This window comes from Xyrauchen texanus, chromosome 48, assembly GCF_025860055.1.
Source record: "Xyrauchen texanus isolate HMW12.3.18 chromosome 48, RBS_HiC_50CHRs, whole genome shotgun sequence".
Taxonomy (NCBI): domain Eukaryota; kingdom Metazoa; phylum Chordata; class Actinopteri; order Cypriniformes; family Catostomidae; genus Xyrauchen; species Xyrauchen texanus.
The window spans coordinates 21,299,610-21,319,397 of record NC_068323.1 but is presented as its reverse complement, the minus strand read 5'-3'; the positions used below and the strand labels follow the sequence as shown (position 1 = coordinate 21,319,397).

Here is a 19,788-nt window from a genome sequence, read left to right as displayed (position 1 = left end):
GGAAACCAGTATCCCTAACTATAAAAGAAACATAGGACCTAACTAAACATGACAAAACTAGACTCGACTGCTACTAAGACTAAGGCAAAACAAAACCACGAGGTTACATGTACAGTGGCTAGAATAAACTTAAGCCAGACAACAAGGTTATATGAACACTGACTAGACTAAACTTTGGCTAAACAACAAGGCGTAACCTACAATACCTGACAACCCACAAAGGCAAACATAATGGTTTAAATACACAAGCCATGGGAAACAAAGGCCAATGAACAAACAGAACTCTAAAACAAGATAACAAGACAATTAACTAAAACCAATGACAAACTAGAACTGAATCAAAGTAATAAAACAATGAACCAATGAAAACCAGACACATGAACATGGAGGGAAAACAGGACATCACAAGTCTAGGTAACAGGAACTTAACAGGAATTTCAAAATAAAAGTACACAAACAAAAGACAACAGGGAATATGTCACAACAGTATATACAATGTTGAGCATTGTTAGCAGACATATTTTCAACACTTATGAATTTAATTTCATTTGAATTCTACTTCCTTAAATTTTAATTTCAGTTCTGAATCCTGTTTGGAAGCTCAATTCAACTTCATAAATTCAAGGCATTTATCATTTATTTTTGAATTGTATGCAACTCAGACATCAAGTATCTCCACACCTAACAAGCTAACTTAATAAGCATTGTCGACAACACTTGAGCACTTCCTACACTCCGAGTGAATGAGTTGTGAAGAAACCCAGTCGCCTCGAACGAATCTGCATTTAGCGCTCTCTCCATGCTGAATGTGTTGAAGAGGAGGATGTGATCTGAAGTGATGAAGAATTGAAGAAACCACACCGCAAGCTAAGGAGATAGATCTCACCCAGTATCCATAGCAACATGGTCGTTGATCTCATTAGGATTTCCACACTGTGTTTAATTACGAGCAATAGGACATAATGTGGTGGCCCCCAAAGTTCAAATTATAAACTGCACCATGAAGGCTGGTTTGGAAAATTGCTTTGGGTGGGGAGGAGATATCAAGCTAATTAGTAATGCCTCTTACCCCCAGATGTGATGGGGGGAAAAAAGAACAGGAAAAAAATAACCATGTCTAATATTTCCACTACTGCTTGCTTCTAGTTTACAGCATGTTTATGCGGCCCATATGCACCAAGATGAATGACATTAATCTAAAGTTGTCAGAATCTTACGAAGTCAAAGTTGAAAACCTTGACCACAGATGTGCCGCAGTGGACACATTTATGCATGCTGTGGATAAGTGGGGCCAAGATAAAGCAAGCAAGAGAGTGAGCTTTAATTCTTGGTTTCTAAGCAACTAGCGTGACTGCTAGGCACATTGCAGAGCACTCTGAAACCTCTATTGTGTAGATATGCTACACACAATAAATGTAAGTGTAGAAATGTTTTGTTTTGATCAAAAATTTGTAAGCCTTGACTTTGTACTTGATTTCTTTACAGTGACAATGCGGTATTATTTGTGTGAAATTGATTTGATTATATACAAATTATTATAATGAATGCTACTATTTGGTAAGTGATAATGTGCTGTAATTATCACAAAATAATTAGGACCCCAATTGGGTTTATTTTGCAAAAATTAGCACGTTTACATGCACGTTCTTACACTGTCAACATGTGTGTTCATGTAAGTGCATTAAACGGTAATTTATCGGTGTAAGGTCAATAACGGCTTAATAATGTGATCGACACAGGTAGATTTTTGCCCATTTTGGTGATTTTGCATTGCATTTAAACACCGTAACCACCATTATTACTGGCTTATCCAATGTGCGGACAAGTTGTGCACATACCTCTTTACGGTTTCAAAAGCAGAGACTAACACTATTATATCAAATGTCGTGAAAACGCGAATTTCTTGCTTTGTCAAATTTTTTAAATTAGCTAATTTTTGGGAATAATCTGCATATTGGTGTGCATGTAAATGGGCTCACTGACCGGCTGCCAACGCATTATTCCAAAGTAAACACCAATAGAACGCTGATTAAACCGGTGGTTGAATTCAGCTGTTTCTGGAGACTCTGTGGTCTCTTCTCAAATAGTAACTACCTCAACTCAAATAAATGTGTAGTGTCCATATATGTATTTATTTGGCAAGTATTCTTGTAATAAGCAGGATAATCAGCAATCTCAGTCATTTTCACAAAAAGAAGCACCAACAGATCTCTGACGGTAACCAGAGGTTGAATTCAGCTGTTTCTGGAGACTATGTAGTCTCTATCTTCTCACATATAAGCGCATTTTCAACATGTCCATTTATATTGGTAATACCTTTGTGATAAGCAGGATAATCTAGTCAGTCGGTCATTAACTCAAAATAAAAGGACCCAGATGCGGAGCTTATGTAGTCCCTTGTTATCCCTTAAAAGATGTCACTTACGTAAATATCACTTCCCTTAAAAAAAAATATGTAACCCATTACATGTTTGACTGAAGAATGGCACAATTGACCAATCAGAGTCAAGGATTCCTGAGAGTATATGTGGTAATGTGCTTTTTTACGTCGAATGTATTCAAAACCCTTGCTAAATGCTGAAAAAAGCACATCTATGACACACATTGAGTTTTAATGTGGCTTTGTTTATTGGCAGCCATAATCAGCCTACAGTTTACAAATGACCTGTATTACTTGGCAGAATATATATATTTTTTTTCATTATTGAACATTGGTGTATTTTATCATTTTGATGTTGCCACCATTGTTCAAAACCAATAAGCCTCTCGACACCACGTGTTACTGTGATTTTACTTTGAACACCCCTTATCCATGGTAAAATCAATATAAGTGGCTTATTGCTTTAAAACACCATCTATTAAGCATAGCCTAGATAAAGTAATACAAAACTTGTGAACATTTTTTATTTCTCAATGTGTGGCCAATGACAATATTGTTGTGTGAAAGGGTACAGCATAATTCAGGATATTTCCAATTTTGACAAAGTTTAATCAAGGTTACATCAATTTGTTTCAGTTCAGCAATGAGTTCTTTGGCATTATTTCATGCCATTCAAATATGTATTTATTATTATAATTTACCTATTTGTTTTGTCAGTCTCTATGGGGCGCACTCTGTCGTGCAAGCACTTGGACCTCCTTTTTACCCTCAGACTATTTAAGTTGTCACTTACCTATGACGCTGGCCTACCCGACAGCATGATTTATTGACAATTGTGTTTGACACACAGTTTAAATGCAGGCAGGGGAACCTAAAGGCCTGGCTTCCTCCGATAAGAGAAGGAGGCTCTGGGAATAATAAGGGCCCATGGATGTTCACCCCTGTCTGCATCACTGAATGCACTCTGTACCCATTCTCTGTTGTGCCCCTGTACTCCCAGAACACTGGGGCATGAAATGAGCACATCCAGTGGAGCATGAAAAACCATGAGTTTTAAAAGAGAGCAGTGGTCTTGGGGTTGGGGGGGCTATTGCCAAGACTTTGAGTTTAAATATTTCCCTGTAGATGAACTACAGTGGGGGGAATTCACTAAGAACTAATTGTGCCTTCTGATAGCATTGTTTATTTGCACATGCTGTCTGCGTTGTATTCACATCTGATTTACTTAAATAATTTCGCATATCACATAATAGCACAAGCATACCCAACAGAAATAGCTCTGAGTGCACTTCGTAAAGCACAATTCCCCAACTTGCAAGCCAGTTCTGAGTTCTAGGTCATGGAGGATGCAGCACACTAGCCTGATTTGGCATACGTAACTGAGACTGGATCATAGTAGTGGAGAGATACTGTACAGAGACCTGAATTTCATCTTTAAAATTTCACTCAACAATACTGTACATCTTATTGTCAGGTCAACATTTTTATCCATAATTTGATCTTCATTTGCTGCCATCATTGCTAGTAAATTTACACAAATGTCTATTTCGAATAAAAACGCATAGGTGTAATAGCACAGTATTAATTGCTGCCGGCAAATTGTATCGAATTTTGAGAATAAGACATGTTGTGTTCATGACGTGTTGAAACTACTGCAATTAAGAGATTAATGGTAACCTTCATAATGCCAAAATGGGTCCATATGAGGTTTTTTTGTTGATGATATTTAACCTAGATATCTTATCACTAAATAACGTCACGACTGGGGGTTTTCACAACACCAACATTCCAGTAGTTGGTGGCAAAACCAATGAACATTATAAATTATTGAAAACAATTTCTATACCACTGCAAAAACTTCTGGGTCAAGACAACTTTAGTTATCTTGTGCCTTTGTCTATGATGCCACCATTCTTAACTATTGACCTGACTCAATATGTTTGTACTTACTTTAAACTACCTCAAATGCTACAGTAGTCAACAAACGCTCAAACTAAATTGGTTCAGATATGAACAAAGTATCATTCAGCGCCAGATTGATGCCTGGCCCCACTCAATAGAAAACACTGCATCGGCAGTTTTTCATCAGCAAGCACGTTTGCATTGAAAATGTCAACTGTGAGACAGCTAATCTGTAAAATCTGGAAGTCTGTGGTGTCCACACACCGAAAAAGCAGAGGCAATCTGTGGCTGAGGGACAAGTGATTGACTTCTGTTGTACGAGTGTCAGCACTGCTGTACTTAATTTGAGTTTCTCAATCTCTAGGCCTGCATTTTCAAAATGACCCTAAATGGCCTTCCTCATGTCTACTTACTAGCCACAAACCCCCCAGTGGTTGCTCGTCTGCAAGCACTGATAGCCGTTGATACTAGATTTGATTCGCCCAGAGGTAGAGATTGCACTTTAAATAGAACTGCAGCTGGGCAAATCAAGTGTTGCGACTTGGCTGGTTCACTTTCAACTTTGTTTTGGCCCTTTTCTTGAACAAGAAAGAAGGCCTAGAGAAAAGAACTCAAGCTAGCTGAAAACTAAATTACTGGTTGTCAGAGGAAGTTGGAAACTTCCTTTTGGAAATGCTTCAAACTGGTGTTTAGGGTTTTAATATATTCCTAGTTCTGCTTTTATTTGCTGAAAGTGTTTTTTTAACTGGAAAAGAGCTGTAATGATAATGCAAAGCCTTTTTGTGCATAGTAAACACCTCCCCCTGCTAGCTTGCAAGCTGGATGGTTTTTCAGCACTGCCCATCAAACATAAAGCATCTGTTGCAACATTTCACAATGCTGCACTTTGCAATTACGTTACAATGCATATCATTCAACTTTTTAAAAAGGTTCCAGAAACAATACCTAAAATAAAATACAAAAACAATAATGTAACAAAAATAAGTGCCAACCTTTAACTTTGAGAAAAACTGCAAACAAATCTTAACCTATGCAGGTTTGAGCTCCTTGTAGGTTTTTTTAAGTACCTTCTAAACAACTATTTAAGGTGATTTAACTACAGGAAACAAAACCAGACCAAGCTGCAATGGTAGTGGAACATTTTGGAGACGCTTTAAAATAATGTCCCTCGCAAAAATCTAGAGTTGCCGCAATCTCGCCTCAAATTTCCCATTTATATATGTTCACATGCAAATGAGCTTTACAGCAAGCTCTTCATCGTCACCAAAGGTTTGCTGCAGATTCACCACTACCGGTGAAGAGCTGCAAACATTTGCATTGAATAGCATACTCTATGAGTGTCAAATTTGTGGCAAGTTTGCCAGAATATGGATTTTTTTTGTAAGGTAGTCTATACATTGAAAATGCTTTTATAGAATGCATGTTTATGGCCAAAACATTTAAATAAAATAATACATAAGAATACATCAACAGAGAACTTGTCAAGTGATTCTGTTGGTTTTTTACAATGCAGTTGTGCTAGCTGGGTAGGAAGTGTGGTATCGTAATGTAGATGACTGGGCCCAGGGAGTAGTACTCAGGTCTTTTTCACAAGTGTGAAATCATACAAGCGAAGGGGCTTCAATAATGTAAAGCAGCACTGCTGTCTCTGTTCTATCAGATAGATATTTGGTGTTCTGGGTTAATAATTGATTCTGCTCTGACGGTTGCTTCTGGCAATACAGTCTCATGAGGACGTGGATGCATTTTCATCTTTAGATGTATCATGCTTCAGTTTGACAACACGTAGTCAGCGCTGATGATATAATGCTTAGTTTGTGTATCGGAGATGATGGAAATGCTAGGCCACATCTGCACATTCTTACAGAGGGGTTAAGAAAATTAATGCTGATGTGTGTAATCTTGTCAATGTTAAAGGGGCATTCAATAGTCCTCTAGATAGTGTTAGCATTGCTCTTCTTCGTGTACTTTAAGTACCGGTGTGACAGTGGTGTTAGATGCTATACCGCCATCTTTCGAGGTGGATCAGCATGATGTTCAATAAAGAAGTTAAGTAATAAAATACATTCAATATTTTGTTTTCCTACTTTTCTTTAAATTCTGACATTGACAAAATTGAAAAATTTTCTTAGAGATCCAGGACGGACCTCATTCCACACCCTGTACCTCATCCATTTTTTGGAGTTGTGCCCACACCTCTTTAGTATTCCTCAATCTATCTCAAATAGTGTAGCACACACACACACAATAATAATAATAATATTAATAGTAATATATATATATGTGTGTGTGTGTGTGTGTGTGTCCTACTGTTGTATCCACCATGAGCTGGAGGTGTGAAAGGGGTTCTCAGAGTTATAGCTGACTATGAAATTATCAGATTTAATCAGGATTATGAAAAAAATATGAGTTGACACAAAGTGAGGACAACTTTGATGGACAGTTTTTTTTATTTAAAAAAAAAAAAATGTTTTTATGGAAAATATAAGTATAAATGCCCTGAGTAAATACATATCCTTTATATTGAAATTGTTCAGTATTTTTTATTATTATGAATTCCTTGATTTTTGTATGTAAGACATGTTTTGTCCCTTATCTCAAGAATCACTGAGCTGTTAAATTAGTCTTAGGAAAATAAGGTAGATAGCTATTTAGCCCAAAATGAAAATGTAATTTTCACAACAGGATATTACGAAGCGAGATAATTTAAGATGTGGTGAGAAATTACATTTGTTGGTTCAGAAAAACACTATTTTGGACATTATTAATAGACATATCAAATAAACTAATGAGAGTGTGAAACGTGTGTTTTATGGGAGGTTATGATATTTTCCACAGAGTCAGAAGTGCCCATAGTTTATGAAACCCCTTTGTGTGTTGTTGCGAGACAAACGACAGCAAAAGTGGAGATAAGACGGAAACACAAAAGTGCAGACTCCTAGAACATGAAGAAGAGAAATGTCTTATTCTTTCTTTTACCTTTCCACCCATACCCCCAGATGGGCTTCAGTCTCTTAATTAACTGTGCTGTCTTTCGGCTTTTGTTAAGGTCCAATCAGCCGATCTGCGTCATCTGGGTTGATGTGCCTTTCATTACGGCATCTCCAGGTCTCAGAATGCTCTGAGGCCCCGAAAGCAAACATGACCCAATAATAGTCAGGTGTAATAGAATATTTCTCTGGCACTAATTGCCTCTGGCTGGCCTTTGTTGAAGCCATCGATAATGGGGTTTGGGGTGTTAAGTGTTTTTTGGCCTTTATTTTCCAAGAAAGTGGATTTATCTGAGTGATTTCTCATGCAATGCTTTAATAAAACATAAGAGGCATGTGGATTAAGTAAATTATGACAGAATGTTTATAAATGGGTGAATTACTGCTTAAAAAAAACATAAATAGATTCAAATTCAAACATCAGTAGTGTGTACCTTTGGCATTTCTGTACATCTGTACATTAAAACAAATGTAATACTGTATTTTCATGCTGGCCTTTTTTTGAAAATGGATGCTGATTCATTTCCCACTGAATCAAAACCTGTAATCATTTCACAGTTAATCACAATCCTATTTAGTGCTCTTTTATTATGTTATGTGATTTATTTATGTCTTGCAAAAAGTGGCATTTCTCTTACCGCCCTCCTGTTGCATGGTCTCATTAAAATGTGCCCTGTCTCCATGGTGATTGTTGCCACAAAGGGCTAAAAGAAATCATTGGTAATCACGCTGCAATCAACAATGTTTCATTGAAATGCATGAAATTCAAAGTGCATGTTAAAGGAGGTAAGGCAGGGAACTGAAAGTAATAAGCATTTTAAAATGCTGTATTTGTATTTTTTGTGTTTGTTAACAAAACTGAATTTGGACATGTTTTGTTGCTCTGAAAAACATTTATTTTGACATTTTAATAGAGTTGAGAACTTAGAACTGGTCAGGTTGCACCAGCTATGGTTTTTCTTAAGTTGCGACGTAAAGGTCAAAATAACTTAATAGTAATAAACCGCCAGCTCTTGAGGCAAGACTTAGGTAGTGAGTTGTAAGCTCTCCGTAAAGTAATGCATAGTTGTATAATATGACATTTATTTTCATGAATTCAATTAGCAGCCTTTAAATTTAAGCTTGTAAACTTGCATAGCCATGTAAGTTGTTATATCTTATTGCAGTTGATGTTCAAATCGTTTCTTTCTCTTTTATGTCTTACTAGACTGTATATTACATTTTCATTTAAACGCAACACATTCAAAATAAGTTAATATAACAGTGGTGAAGCTAGGGGTGGCCCTTTCAGTGCTCCTGTCCTGGAGAATATTTGGTCAGAAAAAAATAAAATAAAATAAACAATATGCATACTCTTGTCTCTAGCGTGAAGTGTGAACATTAGGGCAACATCACATCTGCAGATGATCTCACACCAGGAGCCAATATCAGAGTATAACACTCTTTTCCAATTATCTGTTGTCCAATGTCTATGTTTCTTTGCCCACTCTAACGTGGCTTTTTCTTTGCAATTCTTCCCATAAGACCTGCACCCCTGAGTCGTCTCTTTACTGTTGTACATGAAACTGGTGTTGAGCGGGTAGAATTCAATGAAGCTGTCAGCTGAGGACATGTGATGTGTCTATTTCACAAACTAGAGACTCTGATGTACTTATTCTCTTGTTTAGTTGTACATCTGTCCTTCCACATCTCTATCTGTCCTTGTTAGAGCCAGTTGTCCTACTGTCACTAGACTGTAGTGTACACCTTTGTATGAAATCTTCAGTTTTTTGGGGGCAATTTCAAGCATTGTAGAACCTTCATTCCTCAAAACAATGATTGACTGATGAGTTTGTGTGTGTATATATATATATATATATATATATATTATATATTGCAAGTATTATTAATTTGTTTCTTTTATGTTCCTTGTTTATTAGGTCGAGAGTTTACATTACAAGAGTATAGAATAATAATGCATGTGCTATGTGCTATTAAGTTGGCTCTTCTTTGCAAATTACATTTTCTCTGTGGCCCCCTCCTTTAAAAATGTCTAACATCACCCCTGAAATATAATGAATAGTATGTAGTATTTATATGTGTAAATAATAGGCCTAATGTTCAAGAACTGTTTCTAAAATTGATAAGGGCAATTCAACAAATTAGAAAAACTGACATTTATTTATTGTAGTATCCTATTTATTTTGTATGTGATGAAATAATTGTTAACTAACTGGACTATTGGGCTTTATTGGTTAAACATTCATATGTAAGTTGTTCTATTGAATGGAATGTAACAATTTATGTATGATTGGATTTATGAACAATTTGCAGAGCAATTAGTTGTGCTTGTGTTTAATAAATAAAGCCCATTAAGTGAAAACGGAATCAGAACCAAAATCATAAAACTATTTACGATTCCCAAATTTGGATATATGTTCTCGATTCACCTATGCTTTAACATATATCCCAAATGAAGTTCACAAATGCTCACCTTTACACTTTTCTTTCCAGATTGAAGACATGCAGTGGCCTAATGGTGAAACGGAATTACCTATCTCAGTTTGCAGCCTACCCTGTAAGACGGGTCAGCGCAAGAAGATGGTGAAAGGCATGCCTTGCTGCTGGCACTGCGAACCCTGTGATGGCTACCAGTACCAGTACGACGAGACTTCCTGCAAGCTGTGCTCCTACAACATGCGGCCGAACCCCAACCGGACGGCCTGCCAACCCATTCCGATCATCAAGTTGGAGTGGCATTCTCCCTGGGCCATCATTCCGGTATTCCTGGCCATGCTCGGAATCATCGCCACCATCTTTGTCATGGCAACATTCATACGTTACAACGATACACCAATCGTCCGAGCATCTGGCAGAGAGCTTAGCTACGTTCTTTTAACTGGGATATTCCTTTGTTACATCATCACTTTTGTGATGATTGCTACACCTGATGTGGCAGTTTGCTCTTTTAGACGGATCTTCCTAGGGTTGGGAATGTGTATTAGCTACTCCGCCCTGCTAACCAAGACAAATCGCATTTACCGGATCTTCGAGGAAGGGAAGACGTCTGTTACTCCACCTAAACTGATCAGTCCGACGTCTCAGTTAGCTATAACATCAAGCCTCATCTCTTTCCAGCTGTTAGGTGTTCTCATATGGTTCGGGGTGGATCCTCCGAACACCATAATCGATTATGATGAGCAGAAGACCATTAACCCTGACAAGGCCAGAGGGGTTCTCAAGTGTGACATTACAGACCTACAAATTATTTGCTCTCTAGGATACAGCATCTTGCTGATGGTAACATGTACGGTATACGCCATCAAGACTCGAGGAGTTCCGGAAAACTTCAACGAAGCTAAACCCATCGGCTTCACCATGTATACAACATGCATCGTGTGGCTCGCCTTTATTCCTATTTTCTTTGGGACGGCACAATCAGCTGAAAAGGTAATATATATATACAGGGGGTAAAAATATATATTTTTCCATTTTGAACAATCCTTTTGGAAAAAGTTGGTTTAATTTGGTTGAGCTAGTCTCCCAGTCAGGCCAAGTTGGTGTTTAGCTGGTTTCGTCAGTCAACCAAGAGCCCAAAACCTCTCTAAAACCAACAAAAATAGGCCAGCTTACTAGCTCTGCCAGGCTTGGAGACCAGCTAACCACAAATATAGATGGATTGAAACTAGAGCTGCATCCAGATTTGCATACTAAGAGTATGTACTGCATTTTATGAAGAATGTACTTATCGCCCATAAAAAAGGTAAATACTTCAGTTATGCTGGTGAGTAGAATGAATTAACAACCTTCTAGGTATATACATGACTTACAGTTCTCCAGCATTTTATAAAAATTCTGACATCTTCTCAGATCCCTGGGGCTATGGGATAGGAAAGTGTCCAGTGAATGCAGACTTTAGAATTGTGCTGTAGTGTTTTATGAATTCTGAGGATTCAGACACCCTACATCAGTAATATACTGCTTATGGCACACTATATAGTAAGTAAGGATACATATTTGGATGCAGAGAAATATTTATTGAGTCTGCTACATTATTTACAGATTACCATCACTCATTCTGCAGTACTTCTTTATACAGTATATTGTTTTTTAGTACCATCGCCCCACTGAGTTAGGGATGTATAATGCATCCTTGACAAAAAACAGGCTAAAGCTAACAGGCATGTGACTGTTACAGTAATATAATACTTTCTAAAAAAAATAATATATTGAATATGAGAATCTGATTCTACAGTTGTAATGTTTTTTGGAATTTCTAGTTGCTGCATTGCTAGGTAGTCTGATTAAAAATAAAGAGTTTTTAAAAGACATTAATTGGCCAATCATGGTTAATAGATACATAATGTGTTCGAGTCCACATTAGTCAAGACCAAGAAACCCTTAGTGACTGTACACTTATGATTGTAGCTACAGTTTTTCTTAAGGTAAGTGGTTAATTGCAACTGGGCAAGTTTGAGTCAAATCCAAGTCTACAGGGACCATGACTTGGCCTCAAGACTTTTTATTAATCTGAATTCAAACTCAACATTAAGCCATTACATCAATATGTTAAGCTTGTAACCTTCACAACTAAGAAAAACAATGTGTTGCTATCAGAGTTGCTGCTATCCATATTCAAGTAACCTGGACCATACTCAATTAACCCAGTTTTGCAACATAAATCATCAAGCTATATTGTACAATAAGATTTACTGTCAGTAATCAAGTAGAATTCCCGATTCAGTCAATGGAATTGCTTTGAGATTCAGTAGGAATTGGATTCTGCAGTGGGATTGAATCTTTCATATCAAGAAAAAACTTCTCTTGGACCAGCATTAATATAGATCCTCTACCCGTTACCATTTTTTTTTAACCTAATTTGTGTGTTTTAAGTCTTTGCAGTTAAAAGCATATTGGTTTCACCCTTTCCTTCATTTACTTTTGGCCTTTTATGGGCGTGATTTTGTTACTCTTTATAATTCCCTTGAAGGCAGCTAAGAGTCTAACCCGGCAACGTATGGTTTTCCACTCAATTTCAAATCCATTTGCAGGCTGATGTTGCTGTAATGGCTCTATTTTGTAATACCTGTTTGCAAGCTGCAGGCAATCTAGACTCCTGCTTTTGTACCTCAAAGATCATCCATTTTTCATCCCTTCCTGAAGAAATGAAAAAATATTTTTCAGCATGGAGAGAGAGTTCCCTTCTCTGGGGGAATAAGGGCAAATAGGTATTAATAGCACAGTTAAGAATCAGAATCAATGTCCCACAACAATCTTTTAAAAGACTTTTCATTAGCATAAGGACATTTGCTCATTATCTGCATCCGAGACGGATGGCTTTCCTTTTCTCTCCTCAGAAGCGGTACTGAAAAGCAATTACCTAAATAATAGAGCGAGCTGATTTGAGCATGTACCGATGTTGGATATGATGATTGGCTCTGACACCAAAACATTCCCATTCATTTAAACCTTTTAATTATGTTTTGAAAAACTCAGAGAGTGTCAAGTCTGTTGGATTTTGCCTTGGTAAATATGCTATAGAGAGCAATAGTCAGGATCCAGAAGGAAAAATTGTATATTGTATAAAAATAACATTTAAACCTTTTAAGTCAGATCTACCATGAACTCTGAGGCTTTTTAAACAATGGTATATGATTCTGAAGTTACAAGTGTGTGTGATTTCAACTTTATTTCAAACAAATGTATCAAACAGACAAATTACTGGTGAAGAACTACACTACCCATAATTCTGAAATGAGATCCACCAATCAGAGAGGTCGCTGTTACTACAGAAACAGAAATAAAGCTTAACAGTGACATCTCACTACCACGAAGCTTTGTACACTCTCGAGCTTCTTACAGTAGTTATTTTTAAATAATGTAATATTTTAGATTATAAATTAAACTTAATTTTTTTTACTTAATATAAGTCAGTCATTTTATACCTGCCAACTGATACCAACCAATAAAATAGAATTTAACTAATCACATTAGCTGGGTTTCCATCAACATATTTTTATACATATTTTGGATTTATAAACTATGATGGAAACACATCGACAATATACGATGCATATACAACTTATGTAGGAAAATTGGCGTGCATCATAAAGGAATGTAACTTTGCCTAAATAGCAACTCAAATCTTTCTCTGGTTATTCTGTAATGCCAAAGTCTATCATCAAAATAATTGGCTAATATTACCTTCCAGAACTGCCAACAGACTTAAGGAATATGCCACTGAACATTAGCAAATATGAAGTTTGAGTTGAGTGTTTTGTGTGCACACTCTAAATCGCAAGTCGTTTATTATATTTAATAAAAGTGCCACGGTGGTTTCAACTTCCACTTTAATTTCCATTTTACTCCAATTTCCCCAGAAGTGACTATTTTGTTCTCTTAAACACATGGGATGGAAACGCTGCTTTATTCGTATATTGGTTTTGCTAAAATTAATTTTGTTGCTTGAATGGAAAACCGACTACTGTCACTGGTGCTCAAATAACATATACATGACTAGAGTATATCCTCCCCTATGCTGTTGCGTTTTATAGTTGTATCAATTTCTTGTCGCAATAAACCATTCAAATATCATTGCATCATTCTTTTTATCTTTCTTTTATTCACAACTATCCTTTCTCTTAACCCCACGTGAGGATTCAGCTTTTCAAATGCAAATGAAACTTGGAAATCATGCGACAGTATGTGTACGCATTATGCCGCTGAAGACAAATAGCTCTGGATTCCCATGACTATTACCTCAACCCTGCCAGGGGCCAGGGGACGCTGGCAATGATGCACAATCCTGAGAGGCAAAAAGCAGGCTCATTAGAGGGAAGCAGCCTCATCTGCGGCAGAGCCTACAGCCGTGTGAAAACCTGACGTCAGCCAGGCGTCCCAGCTGAGAGCAAATGTGACATGCTGGCCTTTGCTGCTTGTCATTACTTACCTGGCTAGAGTCATGTGGAATACAAATGAAGCTCTTTCACTGTAGCAGAGATGCAGGCACTGTGAAGTGTGTGTATACTTGTGTAGATGTGTAGGTAAGCGGTGTATGTGTGTGTGTGAGTTGCTGGTACAAAGCAAAGAGAGTTTTTGTGTATCAAGACGTCCTAGATCTCACCTCAATGAAAATAATGGCACCTCTCAGCCACATTCACGTACAGTGTGTTTCCTATAGTTGCGAAAATAAGGCACTTAGAAATGTTCCCATCTTGCTTCATCTTCATCTTAAGAATGACAAGACGGATGTGTGTACGGCTCAGAATGCACCAAGAAGAGAAATCCACACATTCTATTTTTCGTTTTATGTGTATATATTTTTAGGTTACAGCTTTATAGTGCCAACAGAATTGCATCTGCTTTTACGTTGTTGTTTTTTTATTATTATTTATTTTTATTATTTATTGTTCATTTTAAAGATTGAAGGTATAGTAAACGCAAAAAAGAAAATTTCATTTACAATCATTGCTTTTATAAGCAATGTTTACATCCAAGTTATGAATGTAATGTATGCATAAAATTGTAATATCATTTGCGAAAAAAGCAGCGTTTCTATTCCATGTTTTTAAGACAACAAATGTATGGGGAAATTGGCACAAAATAGAAATTCAAGTGGAAGTTGAGGCCTTTGTGGCTGTATTATTAAATGCAATTAATGACTTAGGGTTTAGAGTGTGCTGGCTAAATGCTACGATAAATGTAATTCTATCGGGAAGACACGCTGGCTTGAGTGAAGTTTAAGATGCCATTTATTTGATAAATGTAAAACGGAAAGTAATGTCTCTCTCTTTGGCGTAGGCCCCGTCCGGCGGTCCGAGGAAGTTGTACCCGGAACCGTCATGTCCTGCCGGAGATAGGAGGCAGGGGTGAGGAGCCTACCCCCGTGCGGGACAGGGCTCAACTGGTGGTGGTGGGGTGGTGGAGGTTGCCGTGTTAGCACACTGAAACAGCAATGTGATAGATTGTGAGCAGACTAATAAAGCAATGGCTTCTTTATTTGGATGGTGATTCCATCCAGTATTTTTATGTGATATCCCAAAATGTGCATAGAAATACTGTATGTGGATGGACCCAGCCCTTATGTTGTCCAAAAACATTTGACTTTCATTCTTAAGTTTCAACTTTATTGTCTTTGTGCAGAGTACTGGTACAGAGGGAATGAAATGCAGTTGTTTTCACATATCCCAGCTAAGCTGGGGTCAGACATGAAACAGCACCCCTGGAGCAAATAGGGTTAAGGGCCTTGCTCAAGGGCCCAACAGTGGTATCTTGGCAGTGCTGGAGCTTGAACCCCCAACCTTTTGGTCAGTATCCCAGAGCCTTAACCGCTGAGCCACCATTTGAATTTCATTCTTCCTGGAAACAAACAAACAAACAAACAAAGAGATTTGATTTAGAATGTCCAAGCTTCTGTTTTCCATACAACATAAGTGGATGTCGAATTCAGTTATTCACTGAAAATCTTTATAGAAAATCTATATTGCCGAATAATGACCAACATTTAAGTTGATATCAGTGGAATATTGTCGCCTCTGCCTCTAGATCTCAATTCTCTTTAGATGTCACATTCTTTAAACTTGACACATTGCAATCGGTAAAGTGATATATGCAACAACCAATGCCTTTTGATGTCAATGATGTAAAAAAATTCAATTAAGTAAAATTATGTTGGTTTGAAACATAGCATGCATGTTGTACAAGGACTACTTTAAACATGCTTTTTGCCAATATAAATTTACAATATAAATCACCATCCACTTTTGCTCTGTGGAAAACTGCAGCTCGAACATTCTGCTTAAGATCTTTCTTATGTTTTATGGACGAAACAAAATAATACAGCACAGGCACATCATTGAGGGCAACTAAACATATGACAGAATTGACATACATTTTGTAATATTTCTTTAACAATTTGCTGTTAAATAAATAACCAAGTGGTTGTTTCTATCTAAATTACTGTTGCTGTCGACGAAAGATCGTGATCGCGTCCAGATGGGGAACCAAATACCTTCAGCAGCATCCCTGACTCCTTCTATTGGGTCGTAAGGGTGGTTTTCTCCAGTGGTGGAGCTGGGGGTGGCCACAATGGAACCCATTAGCCACGCCACGACACTCGCAATTGCTGTTTTAGTCATTTTGGTCATTTTTTGGCACAATTTAGTTCTTTAGAGGTGAAATCATCTCTATACAAATGTACAAACTTAACATGTGTGCACACCAAGGTCGCCGCACCTCACAGTCCCGGGTGTCATTGTACCCTTTACTGGACTCATAGTGTGTTTAGCACGAGATAAACATTCCCAAGAACAGTTCCACCAACAAAACTGTCGAATGAATGACTAAGTGTATTAGTCACCATACTTCCATCTCTGTATCTCTGTAACAAACAATCCTCTGAAGAAAGACTTCCAAGCATCTTCAAATAAGCCCAGTCTTTTTTTGCAGCTGAAAAACACTCCCTTCAAGTAGCACAGGCTTTGAGCGTTTGAAGCCAGGCAGCTCTCTCTGCAGTCTGTTGATTTTCTGCTAACATCTGTACTGCTTTAGGCCTCTCCTGGTTGGGTGTGAGGACTGGGAAGTGATAGCTGACAGAAGCATGTGACGATTAATACATCTCAAAATCTGAAGGCTATTCTGGCATCAGTTCCTTCTGGCTCATGTAATCTAAATAGGTTGGATATTAATAAGTAGATGTATAATACCTGGAGAGCTATCCATTAGCACTAGGATTACCATTCATCTCAATTGCAGTTGCTTGGCTGGCACAGTTGGTAACAGATGGTAGTTACGACATCTACCAGCATGGGGGGGGTGGTGACATGCTAACAAAGGGCAAAATCAGATCCTATATCAGTAATAAAAAATAAATAATTCAGAGCTAATTCAGAGACAGTTATACAGGGAAATTTTTTATATATTGAAATATTTTGAAGCAATAGCACGAAAGCGGCCTGGATGCATAACTTTATTATAATGCATTGAATTTGTGAATAAACTGCTGTTGATGTCAAGTGTTGGACAAAGTACTTAATTCAAACTATAATTTTCATATAGACCTCAAAGGTAATGATGCAATTTCTAGATCCATATAGGAAAGGTGAAGTTTTGGTCATTTGTAGTGGACTCAAGTGCCATGCCAATGAATATTCAACGATGCCAGAGTGTCTCATGAATAGTCAATGGGGTAGCTTTTTTGTGCCATTGAGCGATCTGTGGCCACTCTATTTTGCCATGGACATATCAGTGAATGCTGATTGAAGCTGACAGTGGGCGTGTCCCTGAGGATTTGCTGCTATATGCAAAGCGAGGAGTCAAGGTCTGTGAGGGTAAATCGAAACTCAACCTCTTTACAAATGAGCAATACGTGCACTAGAGCACTTCCAACACATATTTCTATACGCAAAAAAGGTACATATTTGCAATGCTAATAGAGTGCCACAGTAGGGTTTGGAAGTGAAAATGAAATAGATTTTTTTCAACAGGTATTTTTTTTGATAAAGTATAAACCTTTCAAAACAGACCCGCCATGAACTTTTTGGAATGATGGTAGAAGCTATTTTTATACATATATATATATATATATATATATATATATATATATATAATTGTTAGTGAAACGATTAACCATTAGATCTTAACTGATTATTCAGCTTGTGCCCCAACTTAAAATGTTGTATTAAATGTGCTTACTAACAATAAAGAGGGCAAAATCATCTTTTAAAAATATTTCTAAATGGCATTCATTGAATTAAAGGGAAAAAGTACTTTTTATTAAGTTTAATTCAGTAAAGAAATTAATTGCAAAACAATACTATAGTTATCAAGTGTTTCTGTCTTGTTTCCATTTAAAATTGTCTAAAAAAATCCTTAAAACAAGATGCATTTACTTGAGAAGCAGCATAGAAGATATTGAGACTTGCTTTAAGAGAATTTATCTTAATGTGTATTTTGTATATGTGTATTTTTTTACTTCGTTATATTTCTGCAAGTGCAGTAAAGACAAAATATACTTATATTCAAGATCTATTCTCTAAAAGCAAGTCTAAATATCTGATATGCTGCTTCTCAGGTGAATGCATCTTTTTATTAAAGGATTTTTAGAATAATATGTAATATGAAATAACATTCTCAGATAAAAAATGTTTTCTTCTGCAGTATAGTTGCTAAAGTAAAAGTCCATTGTTTCAATTTCTCCCCCTTAGATCGGGACATTTGTGCAACTCATAGAAAAGGCACTGACTGCACAGAGACATGACAGTTTCGGAGTTTGTAGTTATTTACGTGATCTGCTTCTGGGTTATTTGAAATTTAATAAAGCTATAATGCATTAAATATAACTGCATTTAAGATGTAACATCAGGGTGATTCCTTTGAAGAGCTCCGACTCCACTTATTCCGCAACGAGAGTGCTTCTGTATTTACTTATTTAGTATTTTTGCATAATAATTTCCTCATACTTCTACATCACCTGAAGCTGTTTGGAAAGTTTAGAGTGCATCTGGATTGTGAGCTGTGTTTTTTTCTTCTTCTCAGTCAGCTGCGAACTGCAGTGCTGCTCTCATCATTAGAGTTTAATGTGATCTCATGCTATGTTAAATGAGAACAAATAACTATTCGACAACGAAAATATTTGTCAACAATTTTTTATTGTTTGAGCTCACATATATATATATATATATATATATATATATATATATATATATATATATATATATATACTGTATAAACATATACCCTGGTGGCCAAAAGTTTGAAATAATGTACAGATTTTGCTGTTCGGTGGAAAATATATACTTTTATTCACCAAATTGGCACTCAACTGATCACAGAATATAGTCAGAACATTACTGATGTAAAGAACAGCACCATCACTATTTAAAAAAAGACAAATCTAGACAGGGCCCATTTCCAGCAGCCATCACTCCAACACCTTATCCTTGAGTAATCATGATAAATTGATAATTTGGTCCTAGAAAATCACTTGCCATTATATCAAACACAGCTGAAAACTATTTGGCTCTTAAAATGAAGCTTAACATTGCCTTTGTGTTTGTTTTTGAGTTGCTACAGTATGCAATAGACTGGCATGTCTTAAGGTCAACATTAGGTCAAAAATGGCAAAGAGGAAACTTTCTCTAGAAACTCGTCAGTCAATCATTGTTTTGAAGAATGAAGGCTATACAATGCTTGAAATTGCCCAAAAATTTTGATTTCAGACAAAGGTGTACACTACAGTCTTCAAAGACAAAGTACAACTGGCTCTAACAAGGACAGAAAGAGATGTGGAAGACCAGATGTGCAACTAAACAAGAGAATAAGTACATCAAAGTCTAGTTTGAGAAATAGACGCCTCACATGTCCTCTGCTGACAGCTTCATTGAATTCTACCCGCTCAACACCAGTTTCATGTTCAACAGTAAAGAGAAGACTCAGGGGTGCAGGACTTATGGGAAGAATTGTTAAGAAAAAGACACTTTTGTAACAGAAACCCAAAAAGAAAAGGTTAGAGTGGGCAAAGAAACACAGACATTGGAC

The 19,788-nt window shown here is 36.9% G+C and overlaps 1 protein-coding gene across 2 annotated transcripts in view; it reads left to right on the top strand.

The window, feature by feature from the left end:
- LOC127639362 (metabotropic glutamate receptor 7-like) overlaps positions 1–19,788 on the top strand; it is a 281,396-nt gene that overhangs the window by 225,278 nt on the left and 36,330 nt on the right. For both annotated transcript variants that reach the window (XM_052121319.1, XM_052121320.1), the window contains exon 8: positions 9,766–10,701. In XM_052121319.1, the coding sequence (XP_051977279.1) occupies positions 9,766–10,701 (936 nt within the window). The remainder of the gene's footprint in view (positions 1–9,765; positions 10,702–19,788) is intronic.